The sequence below is a fragment of the Fundulus heteroclitus genome, chromosome 19 (assembly GCF_011125445.2).
Source record: "Fundulus heteroclitus isolate FHET01 chromosome 19, MU-UCD_Fhet_4.1, whole genome shotgun sequence".
Taxonomy (NCBI): Eukaryota; Metazoa; Chordata; class Actinopteri; order Cyprinodontiformes; family Fundulidae; genus Fundulus; species Fundulus heteroclitus.
This window is the reverse complement of record NC_046379.1, coordinates 7,609,954-7,635,616: the sequence shown is the minus strand read 5'-3', so window position 1 is coordinate 7,635,616 and position 25,663 is coordinate 7,609,954. Positions and strand designations below refer to the sequence as shown.

The following is a 25,663-nucleotide window of genomic DNA, read 5'->3' as shown; positions in this document are numbered from 1 at the left end:
TTTTTGCATGCCTGTGTGAAAATAATCTGGAATCTGCCACAACATCCATCTACAGTTAAAAAAAAAAAAAAAAAAGACAGATTACAGCTGCCGTACGTACTCAGAGACAAACACCTTAACTTTTGATCCCCTTGATTCGGCTGAGGTGCTGGCCAACATGACCCCAGCTCCATCGTTAAAGGAGGAAGTCGCAAGCCTGTACAACATCGACCCGGTGTAGGTACCAGATCGTCTCGGGCTGCCAGATTGGCCCGGGCGCTACCCGATGACGTCTATATATGGCAACTCAACTCAAACAAACTACATTATGCCCGCAGTCTCCATTTGTTACAAATCAATTTTATTTTGTTAATTTACGGTTATTTTCCTGTAAATTAGTCGAGGCATGAAAACTTTTAACATCATTTTGGAATGCTTCTGTGGTAGTCTGACAATTTAATCGGTAATTTTGCAGGATCAAAGTTACAACCTTAGAGAAATTTAATTCCTCCAATTTTTTTTTAAGTTGTGAAGGGAAACTAAACCATAAACTCATTTAGTTTTTAATAAAAGTCAGCAGCCAAATTTAATTTTATCACGGCATTCATCGCTTTAAAATCAATAACGTTCATTCCTCCTTTTTGTACTGATGTTGTTCTTTCTGATCACATGTTTTTTTATTATTCCAGATGAAATTGTGATGAATTTGATTATTTTTTTATTGTGGTATTTGGTACATTTAAGATATATGCTGGATAAATTAGTCTGGCTAGCCCTTCCATTTTTGTTAACAATATTCTTCCAAACATTGAGCCAATTGTCAAATATTTGTTGATATTTTAATTTTTTTTTGTAAAATGGCTTGAATATTTGTTCAAGCCAAATAAGAAACCGCTAAATTAACTTAATAAAATTGATTCGTTACAAATGCAGACCGCGGGCTCAGTGTAGTTTGTTTGAGTGGCGTTGCCATAATGTGACGTCATCGGGAGGCGCAGGGACCATGGAGAATTTCTTCGTAAAATTGTCCGTTTACAAACCGCAATCCCGCTCTCGAATAAAACCTACACCCCGCTATAATTACTTTAGTAAGTTGTCCAGACCAATTACAATATTTTGCGCAATTGAGCAAACGTTAAACCAACCATGTATAGTGACGTCATCAGAAGGCGCAGGACCCGAGTCAATCTGGTACCTACACCGGCTGTGAAGCACTGAGGTGGCAGCATCGTGTTGTGCAGATGTTCTGCAGCTGCAGGGACCCATGCATGGCTTCATGAGGAAATACATGTGGAAATGTTGTAGCAACGTGTTGGTACATCAAGTACTTTGTTGCAAATTGGTCTTCCAAATGGACGATGACCCTAAGCATTGCACCAAGTGGCTTCAGGAGAACAAAGTCCCCGCTTTCTGACTAAATCAAGCCCTGATGTTAGTAATTCTTAGCCTCGTGAGACCATCCTGATCTCGCGAGCTTTCAAGGTTTCACTCGCAGATCAGTCTGGCTACTTTCCGTTAAGGAAAATTTGGAGCCGTTCACCAAACGAACGTCCAATCAGCGTTGGCTTTTAGGCGGTTTGAGGTGTGACGCAACGAGAAGCGCGTTCAGTTCAGTCTAAAGAAAATGGCGGCTTCAGCCGATGAAACTAGCGTTAGCGTGGCTATCGAGCAAGTTTTATCGGAATTACAGAGTATTTCTTCACTGAGAGAAGAGCAAAACACTGCTCTGGAGGCTTTTCTCAGAGGAAAAAGATGTTTTTGCTCCTCTCCCGAGCTTGTGGTTGTGTTTTCGTCGTCGCTGTTAGTACGTCATATGCTTCGTTGATCTGATTGGTTTATTTGGCCCGTCTATCACCAACATAGGCCAATCAGCTAACCAGTATTTTCGCCCCTTCCCAAAATTACTTCAACGGAAGGTTTCCAAATGGATATGCGGAGCAAATCTATCTGGCGGAGTCAGGTTAAGTAATTCTCGCCTAAAACAAGAAACATCTAGTCTGGTTAACTACAATAAAAGGTCGGGTGCTTTTCAGCACAGTGGATTCAAATATCTGGCTTCAAATGTAAAACCTACATACTGAGTGGAGGGTGGCTTATCTCGTTCCCAGCGGACACGGCGCTGTGCTCGCGTGAACGCTCGTTAAGCACGGGTTCAGATCTGGTACGGCAAACACAAAGCAGGCTGTCAAGACAGGGGCAGGACGTGTTAATGGGACCACCTGCTGTTTGTGGAAAAGGTGGAAAAAAAGCCGCCCAGCTGTGTCCCTGCTCAAAACAACCACTGAGCGCGATCTTATCAGAGCTCAGCCTGAACACAACCACCGGCAAACAGGGAGCCAAACTCAACTCGGCTCACGGGTAAAAGTCTTCCCCAGTTTAATCGTCTCAACGAGAGAAAATGTCGTCTCTGTGATCCCTTGCCGGCTTTGGTCAGTGGGTGACGGTCAGCCGAGGGGCCGCCGTCTCTCATTTCCTGAGCCAAACAAACAGCGGCATCCATTAAGAAGACGGGAAAATAAGCATCCTGGGGATCACTGACACAGAATGGGACCAGAACACCACTCCCACATCCCTCTCTCTTCTTCTTCTTCTTTTTTTTTTTTCTTCTTCTGTGTGGTCATTACGCAACACACCGTTACCATGGCAGCGGCAGCCCCCGGGTCGTGTTTGGAGCAATACGGGCCGATCTTCCAGGCTTCCACGTCGCCACAGTCACAGAACCCCCCGCCGGATGACGCGTGCATCTGGAGACAAACAACCCAAAGCCAAACAACGTGAGTCACCGAGGGCGAGATGATGGATGGACACAACGGTAATTGAGTTAGACGCTCTGTGGGGAAACTGGTGCCGCACAACACCGAGGTCACGGCGTCGGCGAACGCACATAAGGGCCTGTGATTGGAAATTAAAAACGGCCAGATAAATATTAATAAATATTAACACCAACCTTGTAACGGTGGCTTTTGTGCACACTGTCCTGGAAGCAGTCCATGCACAGCACACACGTGGGATCTATAGCACAGTCCCTGAAACAGGACGCAGAGCATGGACATGAATATATAACAACAAATAAAATCAATTAAACGTTTGGCACAAACACAGCCGTGCTGCTCCATGCTTTCTTCACATAAAACATTTAATTTCCCTCTGGGATAAATAAAGCATTTTTGAATTAAATTATTTTAAAGATCCAAAGCTGTAACTTTTCAGGAAAATAAAAATAAAAACAGCTTTCTTGTAAATCTAAATTCATCCTCATCTGTCAAACTCACACGCTGTCTTTGACACTCATCACTGGATGATTATTAGTGAAACAAAAAAAAAACTGATGTGAACGGAGGATTGATTATAATGAGAAAATATAGATACAAGGCTTGTATTATTGTTTAAATGCATCAAATAAAAAAAAAAAAGATCTCACACAGTGTCAGAAAGATGATGCATGATTAGCGCACATAAGTCTTTAATTGTTCATCTTAACAAAGCTGGACCTAATGGGGGGGTCTACTAATCCCCTATTTATTTTACATTTCAGCTGCACTATATATTGAATTGCATTTAACATGTCATAAAATCTTTTATATATATATATATATTCCAATCAAAGGGGGCTGATTGGATGCAAAATTATGATTGAAGTCATATCCCATACGATGGGTTTTCCCTTTGCTCCGATCCTACGGCTAAAGCTTGAAAAAATTATATAGACAATATGATGGAAAGAAACCAAAAGAGGCTGGAAAAAGTGACTCAATCATAACCGATACGCATCGTAAAAATTCAGCAGCAGCATCGCTTATTACTGTTATCGCGCTAATTCAACCTAGCTAGAACCTAGTCAAGGTAAACCTCCTCTATAATAATTACTATGTACTCCTGTAATTATTATACTTTTAGTTTTTTTACATGTTAGCTAATGATCTGGGAGCCAACAGATCATTAGCTTAATGCTTAATCTTAGCTATTTGCTAGTAAGATATCACAATCCTGGTATTTTCTTAAGCAAACCTAGAAAATGATCTGGAAATGTAAACTTCTACACAAGAGCAGATGAGACCTGCAGGAGTAAACGGTCTCTCCCTCCTTGAACACACGGCCACAGAGCTGGGAGGAGCTGCTGCCTTGCTTCAGCTTCTCCAGAGCCGCTTGAGGATCCTCTCCGAACAGGAAGCCCTCCAGAGGGTGAAGGAGGCGCCTCAGCGTGAGCTCCTCTTCTTCCTCGGGGCTGAGCTCCTTCTTCAGGCAGAAGATCTGCGGCACCTGGTCCTTCAGGTACTGGAGCAGCTCCGCCCTGAGGTCTGAGGCCCCCAGCCAGTCCTTCAGGCACAACGAGGGGAGAGAAAACAATAAAAAAGAAACGTCTTAACTGTTGACACCACAGCGTCGCATGTAGCTGTTCATCAAAATTACTCAACTAAGCTTCAATTAACCTTTAGGCCAAGGTGTGCAACTAGACGTCTGCTGAATGTCTAGTTGCACACTAGACATTCCCCACACATTTTCTTGTCAAAAATCCATCCCATTGCCATTTTAATACCCACCTGTATACTAAATTCGGTACATTTCCAGCAGTAAATTTAGTTCACAATACAAGTTATCTATATATTATACTCATAGGACAAATCGATCAGTAATAGTATACATCTCTATATTTATTCAGTAATAACCATGTCCTGTACTTATGGAACCATTGTTTATCCTGCACTTGCTGCTATTGCACTTCTGGTTAGACATAAACTGCATTTTGTTGCCTTGTACCTGTACCTGTGTAATGACAATAAAGTTTAAGCTAATCTAATCTAATCTAATATTTGTACAGGTGGTCAGACTTTAAACAAGGACCCTGTAGAAACCTCAGACTGGATGGAGGGAGTGATGATGGCCGCTGGATTAACGGATGGACCGCCGTGTTGGTTGGTTGGACATTAGAAGGGCAGACGGATAACTTTATAGAACCATTAAAGAATGGGATATGAAATACAGGCTGGAAATTCACATACTATTCATTCTCACAATTACAGTATTTAAATTCTATATATTCCCAGATTTGTGTTTTTTTCATCCACATCAATTAAAACCGATGGTGAAAAGGACAGCTGTATAATTATTACTGAGCAACGTCACCATGACATTCATCACAACAACTGCTAAAGACTTTTTGGATGCAACAGTTGGTAAGTTATACCATTTAAAGCGCACTTTGCACTGAAATCCTGCTTTCCAAGAGTCTATTCGGGCCCTTGGAGTAGCTTTCAAAGAGCTTAGGAAGGAGGAGAGCAAAGTTATAGAGGCGAAAATATGGATTAATTATAATCATATTGAATTATATTATCACAATCTCATGTTTTATTAGTATTATGGTGGCAAAGAATGATGTAAAATATAAAATGTGCTTATATTGGGTAAAGCAAAAGCTTAAATAGAACCATATTCACTGATGTTCAATCTGCAACAAAAGACAGAATAGTTTTTTTATTCTTTTACCAAATGATTCTTTATATCTTGCAGATGCTTCTGCTAAACCTGAGTCACAGTAGAGGAACACGGACAGCCAACAGCACCAGACTCTGCATCTTTCTACTGAGAGAACCGCCTCACTAATGACCCAAGATTGATATTAGGGGTTCGGGCTGGACGATATGGCCAAAGCTTATATCACGATATATTTCCTTAATCTTGGTCGATACAATATAATTACGCTATTGATAGAAACAAAATAAAAGCCTCAAAAGACTGCCCACAACAGATGCCTGTACAAACTTATGACAATTATTTGCCATGTTTATAAAACTCACGCAATATAACATTTTAGAAATATTTGCTTTATAAAACCCAGAACGTCAGTCAGTGACAAATGCTGTAATCATAGACTATAATGTATATTGAAATGTTACAAATGTCATATCACCTTTACTGAACAAAGTCATATCACCATATATATCGATATTGGTTATTGATATACTGATATTGATATAATTATCGTCTACCCCTACTAGGTGTGTAACAATACATCGATCCACATCTGTATATCGATTAAATGAATCACGATCTAATTACATCAATGCAAGATGAAAATATTGATCCATATCATCCTGTTTAAGACAGGCCTTTATTTTGAAATTCACAAGACATGAGACTATCGTAAACAGGTTATCTACTACAACTACTACTATATTATTATTATAATATTATTATTATTATTATAGAATTAGAAGAATTCTGTTTTGGATTTAAATGACTAATACATGTATGAGCTTAGAAATCAAATGGTCAAATAATCATATTTGGGGGGTTTTGTCAGTTGATATCAATGTAAATAATATTGTTAGACGAGCAGACATCATTGCATCATATCAATCGCAGAGTTGTGAAATTAATCAAAACTTTGTGATATCGGCAAACATCGTATCGTCATCCAAACAAATTGATATAACATCGTATAGTGATAAAGCCGATAATTTACGCCCCTTATTAGGGCTGGTCTATATGGACCAAAAACAACATCTCAGTATTTTTAGGCTTAATGCCAATTTATGTTATTATCGCGATATGTTTTTCTTTTCATAAATTATAAAAAGGCATCCTTGAATCAAAGCTTTATCCCAAATGTCTCACAAGCTTTTGTTTTTAACAAACATCTGTAGATAAATATGACAAATAGTTGAAAAATGTCCTACTGGAACACATAAAAGTATAATTCTAACACAACATCGAGCACTTCGATACAAACGATATAGTCTCATCTTATATCTCTTTAAAAAAAAAGTCTAGATATTTTTAAAATCTCGATTTATTGCCCAGCCCTACCCCTAATCATTTAGCTTATTTGCTCCCAATCCAACCATGTCTTCCTCTTTGGTAAAAACACTGCATGTATACATATTTACAAAATATATAATTTTTGTTTTTATATACTTATATTAAAAATGTCCTTCATTGGGAGTAAAGTGAAAACCAAAGTCAAATCCCTTGTTTGCGAGCACAGACTCGGCACTGACTGATTTCCTGGTTAGTCAAAGCAAGGTAAACACCACAAAGTAGTTAAAATATCCTCCAACTATGTTACAGTTTGCTTCCACAATATGACATCCCATAAGCTGTAACACAAAATGAAAGTGCAACCAGTTTAAAAGTCAACCTGTAACAGCAAAGTGATCAAAGTGATCGGGGACTATGCAAAACTAAACCATTACAGTCACCAGTACTCGTCGGCAACTTTACTAGGTCTGTTTAATTGGCTAATTTATTTTGTGTTAAATTAATTTGGGATTTTAATTTACGCAAATAGCAAATCAGCCGGTCTTATGGCACCAACCCAATGGATTTAGTCATCTAAACCTGGCTAAGTTGATTTGCCGAAGTTCAAACCAGGCATCGGCATGAGGAAGAACGGGTAGTTTTCAGACACGCCTCTCTCCCTGCTTTTCAGAAGACGATCCACAAAACAGAAAACAGTGGCGAGCAGTTCTAGGGAAATTACCTTGTTGATGAGAATAAGACAACAGTAGCTGCAATGATCACTTTAACGAAGGTATGCACCAACTTTAAGTCCGCAACACAGTGAACCTTGAAGCAGAAGGTCTCCACCAGCAGAAGATCACACTGGATAATCACTTCTGTCAGCCGGGATCACACAACTGGGGCTACGATTCATAAAGCTCCGCAGACTTGGACAATAACAGATTTGAAAAACATTCAGACACTAGGGTCAGAATTTGGAAAGCATAGATCTATCCTGCCTTTTAAAAAAAGCTCAGGCTGGAGGTGATGCTCTAAAGAGGAGGGTTGTCAAAAGCATCAATACTAAAACGCTGTATCCAGACACAATACTAATTTGACACAGTATCGATACTAAATATTTTGCATGCCAGGCAAAGAAAGAAGAGAAATCCAAAGATCTTGGCAAGCCTGTGTGCAAACAGTGCTTTAAAGTAATGACGCAGCAAACTTGGCCAAACATCTCAAGAACCGACACCCTTACCTTCATTATGAATTTGCAACAGGTGAATAAATTAAAGTTCCCGTTCATAATTTAATTTAATACATTAAACGCGACCGGCGGTGCGCATTAACGTTGTGTGATTAGCTGCGGCTAGCATGCTACTAGGCATGTGTTATATTTGGGTTATTTATTTAGCATTTATTTACACACTTATTTAACTAGCATCGGTGCTTCTGTTGAGTAAGCATGTTCCATGTCTAGATTGAAAAAGGTGAGGATTTTTTCTGCCTTTTTTTTTTTTTACCCCTGTGGTATCGAAAATGGTCTTGAGTATCTAATATTCTCCTGGGTATCGATGTCGTGTTTGAAATTTTTGTATCGTGACAACCCTGCTAATGTGGTGGGATTTATTTTATTTTTTTGGTACAATTAAGTCACCAACTAAACATCATGTACTCACAACAAGCTCACATGTATTACTGCTGACCATGATCTCAATCCAGCAGAGCTATGAAATGTGGTATAACAGGAAAATCAGCATCGTGGCCAGTGACCTGAGATGCTATCAATATGGACTAAAATCTCTGAGGAATATTTTCCAATAATGTGTCGAATCTATGTCCTCAGAAATGAAGGCAGTTCTGTGGGCTAAAGGGGGGGATCAACCCTGTAGTACCTAATAAACTGGCCACTGATCACTTTAAAAAAAAAAAAGCTTTATGCCTGCCTAGTTATTAATATTTTAAATTGCAGACAGTTTTAAATGTTGTTCTTTTTTTACAGGAATCTGCCCAAGGAGCTACATGCATTCTAAGAATCATAATGCAGATAATTAAATCCTTATCAAAAACAGTTTTATTATGGCAACGTGACTCCTAAACTGAAAACAGATTGCTATATAAAAATAAAAACGTCAGGATCACTTTTACTTTCATATTAAAATCATAAAAATTATGGAAAGCAGTCCTTATGCTTCACCACAATAAAATAAAATAAAATAAACACCCATAGAAAGCAGCAAAGCGCCCCAAACCGAGGCACACATTTAGAAAAGGATCAGAGTCAAAACTATCAAACTAATCCTGTTTTAAGCCCCCAAACAATGAGCTGTATAAATAAAACAATAACCAAATGGTGCGACAAACACATAAATACATTTAAACGAACTAGACGTCTTTCCAGTAAATAACATAAAACAATAACTTATCCTGCTACAGACTCATACAGACACGTAAATAAACACGTTGATAAGAAGTAAATTTGATCAGAGGCTCTTTAGGCTAGTTGGTAGTTAGCTGCGTTAGCTTAGTCGCAACGGTTCTTCCCTCGCGGAGCAACGACAGCGTTTTATGCGCGGAAAAGGTTCCGCTCCAGTCCGCCGCTTCCCCTCGGATCGTCGCTACGCTGTCAGCCGATTCCAACCTCATAACATCTCACCTGGCTGAGCTGCAGCCCCTCTGACGGCTTCTCTCTATCCGCCATGTTCAGCTGCGGTTTCAAGGGAGCATGCGTGCGTCACAAGCGAGACCGTTTCCTGTGCGGCCAAAAGCGGCGAGCGCGTTTCCCCAGCCGACCGCCAGGGGGCGACAGCGAAAATTGCCTCCTGTCGGTGAGGCGCTGGATGCGGAAGAAGGTGGTGGTGGTGGGGGGTCAGAGTTGAATGTTTGACAGAAAGCTGAACATGGATTCCATATTTCATGAGAAAGTAGGTAAAAGGTTTATTGCGAGCCGTTTATCCGCGAATGTTCTCGTGAGCGTCGGTGTCCGTTTGGCAGCCGGAAGCCGCCGCTGCTGGCCGAGCTGTGTTGCTGCTGTTTGTTCTGAATGCTAACTGCTAGCTCAGCAGCTAACCAGGCAGCTTGAAAAGTTTCTTTTCATGTTGTTTTTAGTAGCTTTGAGCTGATGGTCCGAGTCGCGACAGTGATTTTAGTCGCGTTAAAAGTTGCTATTCATAAAGCGGCGGGCTGTCGCTGTGGACTAAAACCACTAATTACATGTTTTTTTTTTAAACAGTTTGATGCTGCTTGCTGTTAGAAATTATACTCCTGGGCTGATAGTCGATCTTTATTATGGGTTAGAATTATAATCACTAGGCTTTAAACTTATGTATCCTGTGTTTGTAGCAATAAGGCACCCTTTATGTCCATCACTGGCTGAAATAGTGTAATATCAACTGATGCGCCTTTTTCAAGTCGTTTTGTCTCTAAAGGCAGTCTGTCAGTATAACCTATGACTGAGAAACCAGTTTATCATCCCTGACAATTCATGGATCTCTATATTCCTTCTCAGACTTCATCCTTTTTTATCAACATTATTATGATTATTTGTGTTGTCTGCTTGTTAACTTGTGTTTCTCTCGCGGTTTTATGTATTTCCTTCTGTTTAAATCTCTATTGACTACTTTGTGTTTAACTTGGCTGTGTGAAAAGCGCTTTATACATGAGGTTTCACTGATGACAAGCTGATCATTAAAGGTTTAAAATCTTCATTAAAAAGGTGCAAAATTGCGTCTTTCGCAGCTGAGTGTTCGCTGTGTGTCTAGCACAGCCCGGTTTAAATTAAAATCACTGTATTGTTTTCAAAGAGTTTTATCCCTGAGAGATGCCTGCTGTTATACCTTAGCTGCTGAAGCTGATGAATGACCATTATTGAGGTTTAAAGTCATAGTTACTAAGGTTTAAAACCACTGATACCTTCTTTGCAGCAAAGGTACTCCCAGTTTGCCCACCACTGCCTCAACAACTGAAATCCTTAACACAATATCCATCTTTGCTTTATTGTGATTGTAAAGGAGTGCCTGGATGCAGTATTTGCTTTAATGCTTTATTTTTAAATGCCTTGCTTGTAGTTAAATATTATTGAACGTTTGGTGTACTCAGTACCCACTCTGGAAGTATTTATTTGGCAGTAGGCTGATATAAATTGAGTTATAAATGATCCACTAAAGCAGAGAAAAGATGGTTGTTGTTGTTATTATTATTATTAGTAGTAGTAGTAGTAGTAGTAGTAGTATTGTTGTTGTTGTTGTTGTTTTTATTATTATTATTATTATTATTAAGGTTTAATAATGGTCATTATTACACTTTAAATTCACCAGTCCTCTGTTTGGGGCAAGCACACCCATTCTATTTCCAGTACTGCCTAAATAACCATAATAACAATTATAGATTTAATAGATTTGAGCAGCTTTATCATTGAAAGTTGCATCCTGCCATGAATACACACTGAAGCTAAGAATCAATCATCCTTTGCAGCAATAGAACCCGGGTGTCTCCCGTAGGGATGCTTGTTATGAAGTTAGTTTTTCACCACAGAATTTTGTAGTATTTAAATTGGTAATGACAAACTGGTGTTAACAATTTATCAAGAATGAGAATTTTCTTCAGGTTAAGGAATCTATCATAGCATGCAGGCACAGTCCTTAAACAAATACTGGTTGGAAAACAAAACTATTATCAAGTGAGCTGTGATCAGTACACCAATAACATGAAGAGGTGCTGCTAAATGGCACACTATAATTGCATTCAGTCTGATTTTCAATGCGTTAACTCCATCACACTGGCAGCGTCTTGGGTTTGCAAACAATCCGTTAGCATCTGTTGTTATCAGAATAAAACTGAAATGTCTGCTCCCACAATAACATTTAACAATATAACTGCCCGTCCCTGTGTGTCCAGCACCAACCTGAGTAGTAGAAAAACCACTTGTGTGACATTTATAAGCAGTTTTAGCCCCGAAGAGTTGACAGCTGTAGGATGTGTTCTCTGAAGCTGAATCTAAAATCTCCAATCCTTTGCAGCAAGAGGGCTCTCTATGTGCCCAGCACTGCCTGAACAACCTCCTGCAGGGGGAGTACTTCACCCCCGTGGATCTGTCCTCCATCGCCCATCAGCTGGATGAAGAGGAGCGGATGAGGATGGCCGAGGGGGGCATGGCCAGTGAGGAGTACAGGACGTTTTTACAGGTGGATAGAGGATAAGCTGTGATTTAAAGTCGCATTAAATCTGTTTAATATTTCACTTTTGTCTTTGAAGCAACCCTCTGTGAACATGGATGACAGTGGATTCTTTTCGATACAAGTACGTGTGTTCATCCTTTCCTCCCAATGACCAATAAATCTAAAGTCTTGACCCATTACAAGTTCCTTCAGCTCTCACTTGTCTACTGGTTGCTGCAGGTCATTAGCAACGCTCTCCGGGTGTGGGGCTTGGAGCTAATTCTCTTCAACAGTCCAGAGTACCGGAGGCTGATGATAAACCCAATGTAAGCTTTCATTCATAAAGACTGAAGTAGGAAGAAGTTAAAGTTTACATTTGAGTGTAAAGCGATGTCTTCCTTTGCGTTTCAGAAATGAGAAAGCCTTCATTTGCAACTATAAGGAGCACTGGTTTACTATTCGCAAACTCGGACAGCAGGTATGAGGCAGCCTTTTCAGCTTATCCTAAACCCGGCCGATGCAGTTGGCTTCACCAGAAACGCTGTTTTCATTGTAGTGGTTCAACCTGAATTCACTGCTGACGGGACCCGAGTTGATATCGGACACGTATTTAGCCCTTTTTCTTGCACAGCTGCAACAGGAAGGTATTTGTTAAAATAAACGCCGCATACTGTCGCTGTGTTTCACACTGGACTTCAGAAAAGTTCTATAAAAGGTGTGTTTGTGCAGGTTATTCCATATTTGTAATACGAGGAAATCTGCCAGAGTGTGAGGCTGAGCAGATTCTGGGGATCATGAGGGTCCATCAGCATCAGCGGCCCAGACTCATCGGGGAGGACGAGGCTCAGACCAGTGTGGGGTATGTGTGTGGAAAACCGATGTTCTGATTGGACCCAAATAAACCGCTGACTCACACGTAGCAGCTAACTAAGGTGTTCACTGCGGCAGGACGTCAACCTCTCAGAGCCAGACCGACATGGGTTTCCCGGTGGAGGATGAGGACGAAGAATTAAAGAAAGCTCTGGCTCTCAGCAGACAGGATATGGAAGTAGAAGATGAAGAGGCTGATGTTCGCAGAGCCATACAGCTCAGCATGCAAGGTAACAGCTTTATTGCAGTCAATTATTGGCTTTAAGGCACTTTTTTTTTCATTACATGCAATCTACGGTACATTGCAAAAGTTTTATGGTGTAATAAAATGGAAATGTTATCAAGTTTTTTTTCTTCTATTAACAAAGTTCAGAAAATGAACAGAAGAGAAATGCAGATCGAATCAATATTTGTCACCTGAGTTTCTGCACATTTCTGTATTCTCAAACTTTTTTCTCCATTCAGTTGTCTAAACATTGCACCCTTCCTCTCAGTCTTCCTCCCTTTCTTACCTTCCTTGTATCCTTTCTTTTTGAATCCTACCTCATTCCTTCTTTTATTGTGTCCAACCTTCTTTCCTTTTTATATATATATATATATATATATATATATATATATATATATATATATATACATATATATATATATATATATATTGCCTTGCAGCAAGAAGGTCCTGGGTTCGAGTACCCCTGGTCGTGGAGTTACATTGTGTTGTTAATTAATTCGAGTTTCCACCTCCTGAAGATTTAATTTTGTCAAATAGAGATTTTTTTTTGCCAACGTATTTTCCTGGACTCACGTGAAACTTTGCACTATATCAGTCCCTAAAGGGTAAATTGTTTTGGTAATAGTATGCAATGTTGAATATATGTTTAGGTAAATACATTGTCAAAATACTCCAAGAGGACACCTTTTACCCTATGACGAGGCACTTTAATTTCATTCGCTTATTTGTTAACTTACACAAGTGAAGGGAAGCCTGTTCATAGACGTGTAATACAACTAGCAGCAAACATTTTGTGTTATATTTTCCTTATTTACTGTGGCAGAGCCTGCCATCTTGTTTTATACGTAGGTTTTAAAACTTGTAATTAGTTGCACCTTGAATTCAGGTCAACTCCCAGATGAGATGATTGAAATAACTTATGTTTGTTTATATATATATATTCCTTCCTTTGTGTTTTTCTTTTCTTCCCTTCATTGGGTCCTCCCTCCTTTCCATGTTTGTGCACCATATCTAAAGCCTGCACATTATTAACTAGGGATGGACAATTAATCATATTTGCAATATAATCGCAATTTTTAAAAAAACATCTGCAGTTTAAAAAAAAAAAAGGTCTGCAAATTTTTGGCCACGTAACAATTAATGGAGAAGACACGTCTTTTAGGCTTTGGCAATAAAGGGAGTTTGTCTCTACATAGAAAGGAAGAGAGCTGCAGCACTGAGATATCTAAGTTTGTTATTGGTTTCAGAGTTTATATAATCATACTTTTATTTTTACCAGAAACTTTCAGGAATCTCACTATAGCATTAAGTAGCGGTTTGATACACAGACTTGCTTGTTGGTTGTACTTTATGTTCAACAAGGATTGATGTCCAGTTCACAATGCTACTCTCTTGAATAATAATATTATGATGAATAAAAACAGCTAAATCTCTTGTTTTAAACCAACATCTTCATCTAGAGGATATTTTCAAAAAAGTCAAAATCAAATCGCAATTATGGTTGAAATAAACAAAATTTTAATTTTTGGCCAAATCGTTAAAAATGGCGGCCAAAATTTCAGAGTGAACTTTTGATTTTTACGTTTTAAAGTGAATGTAAGGGACTGAGAACCCTGGGAATTGGAGTCAGATGTGCAGGAACCCTTCATCTCTTACACTTTCAATCAGTTTTTGAAGGAACCCAGGTGGAAGAATAGAGAACTAACCACAGACCTTCTCTCTCTTCACATCTTCTAGAAACGTTTGCACAGTTCTGGGAATGTGGAAAAGGGGAAGAAATTAGCTCAATTATGGCTGTTTGATAGCTGTAAAGCCTCGGACGACTGTAAGATGTTTTGGTTTTTTGCAGGAGCCGTGATGAGCAACAGGTCTTCAGAGTGTGAAGTGGTCGGTGTGAAAACATCAGGTAGCGCTGATGGTGGACAAAAAGAAGGCCTGGGCGAGAAGCTTACAGCCGAGGAGCTGAGGAAGAGGAGACAAGCCTACTTTGATAGGTAGGCTGAAACAGACCCTTCATCTCCTCCTGAGAACAGAAAACACATTCTGGACTAAATCCCCTCTGATTCCTGGTTTAGGCAGCAGCAACAAGCTCAGCCAAACATTCCCCAACAGCCAGACACACATCCCACCGGGGAGTCAGGTGAGCAAACCCTCTTCCCATAATAAAAATAACTCTCTCTGTTGATCAAAATCTTAAGACCATGAAAATGCAAGTGTTCACATTTAATGTTGCTGAATCAGAGCTTCACAATGTAGCAAAAACAGAAGCAAGAGACAAAACAAGTAATTAAAAACTGAATTTCAACTCAAACAGCTTTTTTTATCATCTGATCAAACGTTTAAGACCATCAACATAAATAAAAAGGAAATAAAAACACAAAACAGAAATGAAAGTGTCAAAAAAAAAAAGGACCAGTGAGTCTGGTGGGAACGTTGCTCCACGCGTAGTTTCATGGAAGGGAAAAGTGTTTTCAGTGGGATCTAGTTTTAAAATACCATGCAAGATGGCGCAAAGAAAAAAAAAAAAAAAAAAAAAAAAAATTTATATATATATATATATATATATATATAAATTTCATTAAAGGATAACACTTAGTTCCACCTTTCAGTGCCACATTGTTGGGGCTTGTTTGCAAAAGTCCAAACTGGTGGGAAGAAAATTCAACAAATAAATAAAATAAGTCCAAATAGCTAAATTAGGTGAATGGGAGACGTGACGTTTGAAGACTTTTCTCCCCTGAGTCACAGATGTTGTCTCATGGTTATTGGGCTGCCGTCAGCATCTTTAAGGGCCTTCATTTGGGTCGAGCATCGCTCTGCCGTCACGAACAGCCTGATGGATCCTCCGGTTCTGCACGGATTTAATTATCATGCTTCTCCCAATTAACATCCCCTCAGGATGTTTTCAGACATTTAACCTGTCTTACCGTGGCAGGGAGGGCGCCTTGCATCCACAGCTTCAACGTCAGAAGCCTTGTCTGTGTTTTCTACCAGGTTGCGGTAGCCGGGTGAATGCCTGACAGAAAATAACATGAAAGCAGGTTTATGACAATTTGGGTCTTTGACCTTAAACCAAAATGTGTCCAAAGGGCCCATTTGTTGCCGTCGGAAGGATTTTTGTGTGGCTACAAGTCAAGAATTTTTTTAATTGGTCCACACCCACAGGTGGAAACCTTTTTTATTTGACTTAGACTTAGACTTAGAGAACTTTATTTGTAATTTTGTATGCATAGAGTGCGTACAGAACGGAATTTCGTTGCATACAGCTTGTAGAATTGCAGTAAAAATTGAATTACAGTATAAGGTGCAGCAGTGATTTAAAAGTAAACAATTTAAATGTAGACAATGCAGGAGAAGTCACAGTGTACAAGTGAGTATTTTTAAAACCACTTGTATGTGCAGAATTGATTGTGCAAGAATACAGCTTGTAATTTACCGTAGATTTAAAATACAGTATAAGGTGCAGCACTGATTTAAAAGTTAAACAATTGAAATATAAACAATTCAGGAGAAAGTCACAGTGTACAGATGAGTATTTAAAAAAAAAAAAACTATTTGTATCTACAAATGGTTTGTAGGGAGAGGTAATTCCTGACAAATTAAAATCTTTTGTCTTTTAAGAACCCTATTCTTTGCTTTCACTTAAAACTCATAGTAATTATTACCAGAAGCATTTAAATAATTAAACTTGGCTAAAAAGGCATTTGAAGAATCACCTGTATCCTGTTCTTGTTGCCGAACATGGATTGCATTTATTTTTGACCAAAATATAAAAACATTTATCAAGCTGAAAAACATTGAGAAACTGTAGGCCTTTTTAATAAGGCAAGAATGAATGTGATGTTTTGGATCTTGAATAATTGAGAGATCCGTTTTCTACTAAAATCAGAGTAGCTTTAGTTAGTTTTCAGTCTTTGTGGACTGCGAGAGTTTTTAACTTGAGGATTCCGGTCCGTTTAAGACGCTGTTTTTAAAGTGTTTCTTGCATTTGCCTGTGCAAATTCTCCGTTATCCAGGTTGTCGCAAGAGCAAAAAGGCTTAAATCAAAGGCAACCGGACTTTTGCTCAGTATTTCTGAAAACAGTTTCAACACCTAACCTGTTGTCTCTGTCAATTCTGGAGGCTCGCTCAAGTGGTTAGATGTTGTATGATCGACGCTGCTATTTTTAAATGCACGAAACACACCTAATTTCTTCCCCCGGTCTTAAGATTTTGAGCGCATTATGAACACAGTTCAATTCAATATGTGACAGTGTCCCTAAATATTAACCTGAGCCCACAACTTTAACCAGGATCAGCAAACACCGGCTCCGAGGAAGACCAACAGCAAAAGTCCAGCCAGTGAGGTTGTGGAAAGTTTGTGTTGTTTACCAGCGGCCTGGATTGGAAACCCCTGACTGGGGTTGTCTTTGCTCCCTCCTCTAACCTTTTGCATATGCAAACATAAGGACGTAAGGACACGGCTTCCTGTGTTAGTTCACTGACCGACCATAGAGAAGAGAAGAAGGACAAAGAAGAGGCAGCGCTTTGACGTGACTCGCTGCAGCTCTCGTAGAGTGGGGGGAAAAAGGGGGTCACCACTGGGCTCAAGAGGACTCACGATGCAGTAAATCCAAGATTGCAATTGCCTTTTTTACCATGGCGCCTTCTTTTCTATTGTATCCAGTTTTTTTTTTTTTTATTCTGGTTCCTTTTGGGGGAAAATTTTAGGAAGACCTAGAAAGACAAAAAAAAAAAAAATCTTGCAATGGTTATGTGTTGGAGGTTAAAACACCGAGAGGCATTCTGTGAAAGCCATATGAGACCAATGTTTTGGACACCTAGAAAAGCTTTATAGGCAGCGACCAAGCCTCCTGCTGTTAGGTTTGGGTTTGTGGAACAAAGAAGTTATTTGGAGTCCTAATCCATGAAATGATCCAAGAGTTTCTCACCGCACCAAAGTGTCTTTTGGTCTGAAACACTAATGTCTGTGGTTCGTTTACTCCTGATCTCAGTGATAATCTTACTCCCATGGTTTACAGAGTGCAGTTTGATGTTTTCACTTTATTCCTTCCTTTAAATGTACAAGTGGACGATAAATGAATACAGCGCAGGGCTCCGCATGGGGACAAAGTGATTCAAAACTTGACATTCACTTAGTGATCTAACAAGTAAAGTCAGTTTGTTATTACTATGACAACTGTGGGTAAAAGAAAAATGTGGTCCTATTACGCTTAAGATACTTCAGTCCCCAAACTGCTTGTTTAATTGCATTAATTTTACTATTTAATGAGTGTAAAGTTAAAACCAGAAGTTTACACACACACCGTTATTTATCCTCACTGTCTGACAATAAATCAGACAAAACTTTTTATCTTTTAGGTCAGTTGGGATTAACAAACTGCTAAATGCCAGAATAATGGGAGGTTTTGGTAGAACTGAACTTTGGGTATTTTTCCACGCGCTTCTCCCAACAGTTTGCTGGAGGTTTGGCTCATTCCTCTCGCTAGGACTAAGGTAACTGGGTTTGCTCATACACCTAGACCTCTACCCACATTTCTTCTGTGGGACGGGCATCAGGGTTTTTTGGCTGCTCCAAAAAAAATTAACTTTGTTGTCCTTACGCCACTTTGTAGCTAGTTGGGTGTCATGTTTAAGGCTATTGTCCCATTTGTGCTTCAGCTTTAAGTGTGTTGCGGATAGCTTGCAGCCGCCACTCCTAATGCAAAAACATCCCCACAGCATGATGCTGATGCTGCCACCCCCTTATTTAACAGTTGGGCTTATATTCACAAATTTATAAGCTTTTCCTTTTTTCTCCACATGTCAAAATGGCTTTTATGACCAAAACACTTGAATTTTGGTTTCATCGGTTTCGGGACAACATGTAATCTGGCTTTGTGTGTAACGACTTCTTCCACGCTGAGTGGCCTTTGAGCCCATGTTGTCCAGGAGTACTTTAATGGTGAACTCTCCTAGAAGGTCTTTTGTGGGTTTTTTTCTTGGGTCTATTCACACATTTAGCACCAAAACACGCCACTCTCTTGGACATAGAGCCCTATATTCTGCCTGGACAGTATGATGGCTGGACATTCTTGTTTATACCTGTGTGACCAAATGAACGCGGCACCTTCAGGCATCTGGAAATCGGACCCAAGGTGGAACCAGACTTGTGGAGGTCCACATCTTGGCTGTTCTCTTTCATTATTTTTAATTTTTTTTTCCTGTTCCTGTTACACAAGGAATCAGGGTGTTTGTCGCATTACCTGAAAATACATCCACAGGTGTAATGTTTGCATTTCTAACTGATCTAAAACAGGAAAAGATTTCATGTTGGACAAAAGGTGATATTTAGTGTGTGTAAATGTCTGTTTTTATATGTTTTTTTTTATTTCTTTACACTGATTCTTCGGTTTGCTTTGAAGTTGCCAAAGGTCCTTAAGTCATGAAAATAAACGTTAAGCTTCATAATCTGCTGAACTAAAAAGGCAAAAAAACGGAGAAAACCAAACATCATAAATGTGTGGCAGGTCTGAAAACCATGTTGGAGTTCACCTCTAGTCTAAAACTATAACCAGATTCAGTTTTACTCTATAAGGGCCGTTAGCAGGCTCTCTTTCGCTGAACGGACCACATCTTCACGTTAAAGCAGCTTCTTAGGAGTTTCATGACTTCCTGCAAGATCCGATGTTCTCACTGTTGCTCGTCACGATTGGCTGTAATTTTCTTTTTAACTGCACCTGTGTGAGTATAAAACTTTCTGTTTTTGTTTTTTTTTTTAAATCATTGCATCATTTTCAATCACTTCTTTCTTACAGTAACCTGCTGTGTTAGTTTCATGTTACGATACACATTAGTTCCTTTATTACAATAGTCAGTGTTGGCAGATTAAAGTGATATTCACTCGCTCTGTTTGCTGCGTTTTTATTGTGTTTAAAAAGGAAAATCGCAAATAGTTCAAAACTGATTTGACGGGAAAGGGTGTGTGCTTTTAATCTTGATTTGCCTGCATTGAGAAAAAGCTTGGAGAAATTACTTAAAATTGGATCATTCCCATCTGAAAATGCAGTTAGTTGGCTGTTTTTTGAAGCAACCCACACTGCAAAAATAGAACTAAAGATAAGAAAATATTTCTTGAAATGAGAGTATTTTTTTTTTTATTTGAGCAGGTAAATGAGATTATTTGCCAATGGAATTAGATTTTTTTACACTTAAAATAGGGACAATTCATCTCCATCATCTTATTTAAAGTGCAGTACATCTAATTATCTTATTTTAGGGGTATAATTACTCATTCCATTGGCAAATAATCTTATTTACCTGCTCAAATCAAGGGGAATACATTACTTTTAAGAAAATTTTACTTATTTTAAGTTCTCTTTTTGCAGTGCAACGTAAACAAGCCCAACATAAGTATTAAAATCAGGGGCAAATTCCCAACCAGGTGCAGAGAGCTGTGTGTAATGGGGACAGTGAGGATGAAAGGGGAGTTCTGCCCCCTAACTTTGTGGTTAATTTGTAACCAGCAGAGCACACTTGCCCTTTGTCTCCCCAAATATCAGATCCAGTCCACAGAACTCATCTGGCTCAAACTGAATGGTACGTATGGTGATTAGTTAAGCTTGGGCGAGTATATTGCAACATTTGTTAATTTGATAAGAATAATTTGGTTCTTACTGTTCAGATGAGGGTGTTTTAACATTTTATTTTGTTTCAGGTTCTGAGTTCAAACCTTTCTGGACTCTTAATTATGGGAACAATCAAACTGAAAATGGCCTTTATCTTCATCCTAACCTACTTGTGCCTCCTGGCCCCTGTCCACCAAGCGGCACCTCCAAACGTCACCGTCTCCGATCTCTCCTACAAGAACATGGATTTCGCCATGAACCTCTACAGAAAGATCTCCAGCTACCACGACAAGAACGTCTTTTTCTCGCCTCTGAGCATCTCCACCAGCTTCGCCGCCCTGCTGATGGCCTCTGGTGGCGTGACGCGCCGGGAGATCCTGACGACGCTCAACCTGGAGGAGCTGGAGGTGGAGGACCAGCCAGATCGCATCCCGAGACTCTTCCAGCTCCTCCAGGAGAGCATTGCGCAAAACGACTCCCTGAACGTGGACCAGAGCATGGCGCTTTTCACCCGTCGGCAGATCGAGGTCCAGCAGGCCTTTGAGGAAGGAATGAGGACGTTTTTCAACGCCGACATCAAAACCGTGGACTTTACAGACACGCAGGGCAGCGTCAGTTACATAAACGACTACGTCAGGCAGAAAACGAAGAATAGAATTGCTGAAATGATTTCCACCCTCGATGAAACCACTCAGCTGCTGCTGATCAACACCATTTTCTTCCGGGGTGAGTTTGAATCATTCTTGTCGACTTGTTGGGTCAATCTTTGCCCCCAGAGTGTTTACATCCAAGCTAACTGTGCTATCCTCAAACACAGGAGCCTGGGAGATACCTTTCGACTCCGATTTGACCAGAAATGGGCCTTTTTACATTGACAACTTCAACATATTGCAAGTGCCCATGATGGTTAAGGAGGACAAGTTCTACAATATGGAGGACATTCCCCTCGGAGCCAAAGTGCTGAAGCTGCCATACCTGGAAGGTGTTTCCATGCTTATCTTGCTACCCAACAAGGGAATTGACTACACTGTGATTGACGATGAGATTACTGGTCAGAGGTTCCTGAGCTGGGTCAAGGGGCTGCGCAAAACGTAGGTCCCTACTGAGAACCCTAGCTTGTCCGTTTTCATGTTATAAATGAGCCATTTTCACTCTATTTAGCTTTTTCTGTCCATCCAGAAGGGCGTCTTTTTGCCTGTAATCCTTCCAGCATGGGTATGTGAGTTTTAACAAAGCCGTTGTGTCCTGTTGTGTTTGCAGAAGACTGGAGGTGAGCATGCCAAAGTTCAAGCTTGACCAGGAGTATTCGCTGCACAAGCTCCTGCCAGAGATGGGCATGGCCAGCCTCTTCAGTTCTTCAGCAGACCTCAAAAGGCTCAGTACTGAAGCGGGCCTCAAAGTGTCGGAGGTCAGTTTTTTAAAGCTCCCCGCATGTTCTACCCACAGACATCATATACGTAGACGCGTTATAGGGCACAGGTTCGCACGTCAACGTCACTGCCATATTGTATGTGGCAGAAAAAAGTTGAATTCGGTTATTTTGAACGTGAATCAGAGAAGATGCCTCATTCCTGTGCTGCATGGTAATGTATTCTGGCAGATTTCACTACTTGTATCTGCCTTCTATAAACTAAGGCTGCGCCATGTTGCAAAACTGGACACACTAAAGCTGCAGAGTGGCAACACAGGCTATATATATATATATATATATATATATATATATATATATATATATATATATATATATATATATATATATATATATATATATATATATTTGTGTGTGTATATATATATATATATATATTTGTGTGTGTATATATATATATATATATTTGTGTGTGTATGTGTTATGAATATAAGGATCAATTTGTTAAATCTAAACATTGTGGTCTTCATTAATTAATAAAACCGTGTCACATGTGAACCTTTAGGAACAGACTTTTTGAGGGAGTATTAAAGAGGTAAAATTAATAATATGAGGAAAAAAAAGTCCTAGGTCAATAAAGTAAAAAAAAAAAAAAAAAACAAACACAAAAGTGATAATGTTATGAGAAAACCGTCATATTATGAGAATTAAGGGGGAACATTTCCAGAATGTTCACAGTTTGCAGAATTATTTCACTCCTGGAGTAATAGGGCCAGGTTAGATTATTTTAATTATTCTTTAGAAGAATAAATTCAGGAGAATTAAGCTAAAGGGATACGAAAATAAACTTGTAATATTACAAAAACAAAAATACTACGAATACAAAGTATATTCAGAGATTAAAGTCCCTCTGATACTGTTTAAGTGACTGAGTAACTGCAGATTTGCCACATTTAAGATGGTGGACGCTCTGACGCATCGCAGCATAGGCAGAACCCGCCCAATGACGCGTCTAGGCTTATATTATGTCTATGGTTCTACCCACATCCGTGCACGTCCCTACCTGAACGCCGTTATCCCCCCGCTGTAAAACCACAGGTGCTGCACAAAGCTGTGGTGGATGTGGACGAGACGGGCACGACGGCGGCTGCTGCGACCTCGATCGGCATCATTCCCTACTCTCTGCCCAGGATGTTCATCATCAACAGACCTTTCTTCTTCTTCATATACCACGAGGAAACAAACTGCGTGCTGTTCATGGGGAGGGTTATTGACCCCTCCCGCAACTAGTACTCGCCCCTGTATCTGTCCAAGCTCTGTAGCAGCCTGTGCATATGCGCTGTTCCCTAGTGAGGCTATTGTGATGCGTTTTTCTATAAACCGACATTTATCCTACATGCTTCCTTTTGCTTTGTTGTGTTTACAGGGTTTCTGCAACTTTTAGTTAATTTAAGGACGGCTTGAAATATAAGAAATGCTTTAATAAAATGCCTACTTTAATCAACTTTATCCTGCTTACTTGACAGCCTAAGCAAGTTTATTATAACCAGTGGTCACTGTGCTGTACAGCGCCTCAAACGAGATTTCCTTAGTAATTTAAGCCCAAAATTATTCATGCATCTGGTAGATTCGGGTCTAAAGTAATATTTTAATTCAACCACAACGTCTCATCAGGCTGGAAGAAATGGTTCCATTTTGTTGACTTGAATCTAATTCAAAATCTGTGGAGAGGGCTAAAGATGAGGGTGATGGCAAAGAGGCCCTCCAACCCTAAAGACTTGTAGCTCCTCACAGAGGATAAATCATGAAAACGCGAGCAGAAACATGCAAAAGTTGCTCAATGATTACTTTATCTTTTGAGATGTTCTCTTCCCGTAAAATGAGAAACAAATTTCGTGGTTGAACGAAAATAATTCTAATTCCATTTTTTTTTTATTACCATTGTGATCAGCCATTTCATGTCACACCATGCACTGCCACCCCCTGGTCAGCCAGTGTAGATGCACCAAACCCTCATGTCTTGTGAGGGTACCTGGAAAGAACCGCCACATCCACAGGGAGAACATGCATACTCAATGCAGGAAGACCCGAGGCCAGGATTTTAACCCAGGACTTTACTACTGCAAGGCTACTGCACAGCTGTGCAGCCCAGCATTAAATATACTCAAGCAATCAAAATTTTTTTAAATAAATGCTTCTGTTGAATCTGCTAATTTATCCCATTACAACTGAATTAACCTGTAATTGTTTAAATATTTTAGGTATCCTTTCTTGAAATGGCTCTCTTTTTTTAGATCAAGTGAATGGATCCGACTGACAAGACCTGTAACAGTACTTAAAATTTAACTAAAGATAAGAGAAAAAAATACCAATTCTTAACCACTCACAGCAGATAAAATTTACTAAAAATTTAGAAGGATTTCCTGTCTATCCCCCCCCCCCCCCCCCCCCTAGTTTGTAGCTCCTTCATGGTAAGAGCTTCACCTCAAACTTTTTAAACATCACAAACCATTTAGTAACCCAGCTGTTTGCAATAGTTTAGGTGCTTAATGGCGGATGACTTGACTCAAAAATAAACCTTTCCAATCATGTAAACTGTGTGCAGGTTTGTATTTGTGATAATTTGCTGTAAGATTGGGTAGGCGGTCGTGTATTAAACACCTGTGAAGATTTGATATGCCGTTATTCTTCAAAGTAAGGAGAACAAACCCGACCCATGAAGACAACACGAACGTGGTCGAAAAGGACACAGTGAATCAGAATCTGTTTAAATCAAGTTGCTTCATACAACAAGAACTTTGACTTTGTTTCTACTTTGCTCTCAATGAAGATATTCTTCTTGTAAATATGTCTGAATACATTTTTATAGCAAAATGGGAAGAAATGGTTGGACTGGTGCAAACAAGCGTGGTGTTGACCCAGGAACTCTTCACTGTTTATAAGTGGAGGTTGGACTGAAACTTTAAAAAAAATGTTCAGTTTGTCAGAAACGGTTTATTGCAGCAGAAAAGCTGTTGTAACGTTTCCACACAAGCATGGAGTTAAAGGGATGCATTTTGTTTTTTAATTTGGCTCAAAAGAAACACAAAGTCTTTTATCAACGGTAAGTTACTATTTTGTTATTGCTGTTAATAAAGTTTCAGCAGTAAATCGAGCATAAACTTTTGGTTCCTATGGATGCAAAATGTCTGATGGAGGAATGAAGCGCACGCTGAAAAACAACACACAGCGAAGCATGGCGGTGTCTCCGTCATGCTTTGGGCCTACTTTGCTTTCTCTGGTACAGGTAACCTGCAGCATCTGGAGATAGATAGATGCAATCAGAAATAATATATGGGATAATTATATATATATATATATATATATATATATATATATATATATATATATATATATATATATATATATATATATATATATATATAGCTCGGGATGAAAATTGGGTGGTCATATGTTTTTTTTTTTTTTTCAGTCCATAGTCATTCAATGAGTGAGCAGGTGAGGCAATCAGTCAAACCAATGCAGGAATCAAGGCAGAAGAGACAGCAAGGGATGGTTTGAAGTTTGTACCATGTTGTTTGCCTGCAAGACCTGAAATAAACCAACACAGAACTGCATTTTTATGTTTTGTGGAATTTTTGTACTGCATACACCAGGAACTCCTGGTTCAAGTGACTATTTGACATACATTTCCCTTTAAGTCTTGAGTTTTTTGGTTTTCATGGACAAG

General features: G+C 39.5%; 3 protein-coding genes across 5 annotated transcripts in view; 2 read left to right on the top strand and 1 right to left on the bottom strand.

Moving 5' to 3' along the window:
- The window catches only part of ubr1 (ubiquitin protein ligase E3 component n-recognin 1), a 42,046-nt gene extending 32,569 nt beyond the window's left edge, over positions 1-9,477 (bottom strand). The window contains exons 1-4 of one of the 2 annotated variants that reach the window (XM_036151128.1): positions 9,359-9,477; positions 4,037-4,296; positions 2,927-3,005; positions 2,613-2,723 (exon numbers count right to left, since the gene is read on the bottom strand). In XM_036151128.1, the coding sequence (XP_036007021.1) occupies positions 2,613-2,723; positions 2,927-3,005; positions 4,037-4,296; positions 9,359-9,403 (495 nt within the window). In that variant the 5' untranslated portion in view covers positions 9,404-9,477. The remainder of the gene's footprint in view (positions 1-2,612; positions 2,724-2,926; positions 3,006-4,036; positions 4,297-9,358) is intronic. The other variant, XM_036151129.1, reaches the window with a different exon arrangement.
- A 30-nt stretch (positions 9,478-9,507) lies between these two features.
- Positions 9,508-19,844, top strand: atxn3 (ataxin 3). The gene is made up of 11 exons (XM_036151130.1): positions 9,508-9,626; positions 11,721-11,885; positions 11,956-12,000; positions 12,099-12,184; positions 12,270-12,336; positions 12,415-12,502; positions 12,588-12,717; positions 12,807-12,958; positions 14,807-14,951; positions 15,033-15,097; positions 17,250-19,844. Exons 1-11 carry the CDS (start codon positions 9,582-9,584, stop codon positions 17,300-17,302), a joined length of 1,041 nt encoding a protein of 346 aa, XP_036007023.1. The 5' UTR covers positions 9,508-9,581; the 3' UTR covers positions 17,303-19,844.
- A 428-nt stretch (positions 19,845-20,272) lies between these two features.
- si:ch1073-416d2.3 (serine protease inhibitor 2.1) lies at positions 20,273-23,437 on the top strand. Of its 2 annotated transcripts, XM_012854741.3 has the most exons (5): positions 20,273-20,535; positions 20,654-21,290; positions 21,382-21,655; positions 21,825-21,972; positions 23,032-23,437. In XM_012854741.3, the coding sequence occupies exons 1-5, from the start codon at positions 20,533-20,535 to the stop codon at positions 23,221-23,223; spliced, it is 1,254 nt and encodes a 417-aa protein (XP_012710195.2). In that variant the 5' UTR covers positions 20,273-20,532; the 3' UTR covers positions 23,224-23,437. The 2 variants fall into 2 exon arrangements, with proteins under 2 accessions (XP_012710195.2, XP_036006740.1); XM_036150847.1 differs by lacking the exon at positions 20,273-20,535 and having other exon boundaries at positions 20,558-21,290.
- The last annotated feature ends 2,226 nt before the right edge of the window (positions 23,438-25,663 follow it).

What these genes read in the sequence shown, in the direction of transcription:
- atxn3 (XM_036151130.1), top strand. Translation starts at nt 9,582, where the DNA reads ATGTTTGACAGAAAGCTGAACATGGATTCCATATTTCATGAGAAA. An exon ending in TGCACAGCTGCAACAGGAAG is followed by an intron (nt 12,503 to 12,587) that starts GTATTTGTTAAA and finishes GTGTTTGTGCAG; the next exon opens with GTTATTCCATATTTGTAATA. An exon ending in AGACAAGCCTACTTTGATAG is followed by an intron (nt 14,952 to 15,032) that starts GTAGGCTGAAAC and finishes TTCCTGGTTTAG; the next exon opens with GCAGCAGCAACAAGCTCAGC.
- si:ch1073-416d2.3 (XM_012854741.3), top strand. An exon ending in CAACACCATTTTCTTCCGGG is followed by an intron (nt 21,291 to 21,381) that starts GTGAGTTTGAAT and finishes CCTCAAACACAG; the next exon opens with GAGCCTGGGAGATACCTTTC. An exon ending in GTCAAGGGGCTGCGCAAAAC is followed by an intron (nt 21,656 to 21,824) that starts GTAGGTCCCTAC and finishes TTGTGTTTGCAG; the next exon opens with AAGACTGGAGGTGAGCATGC.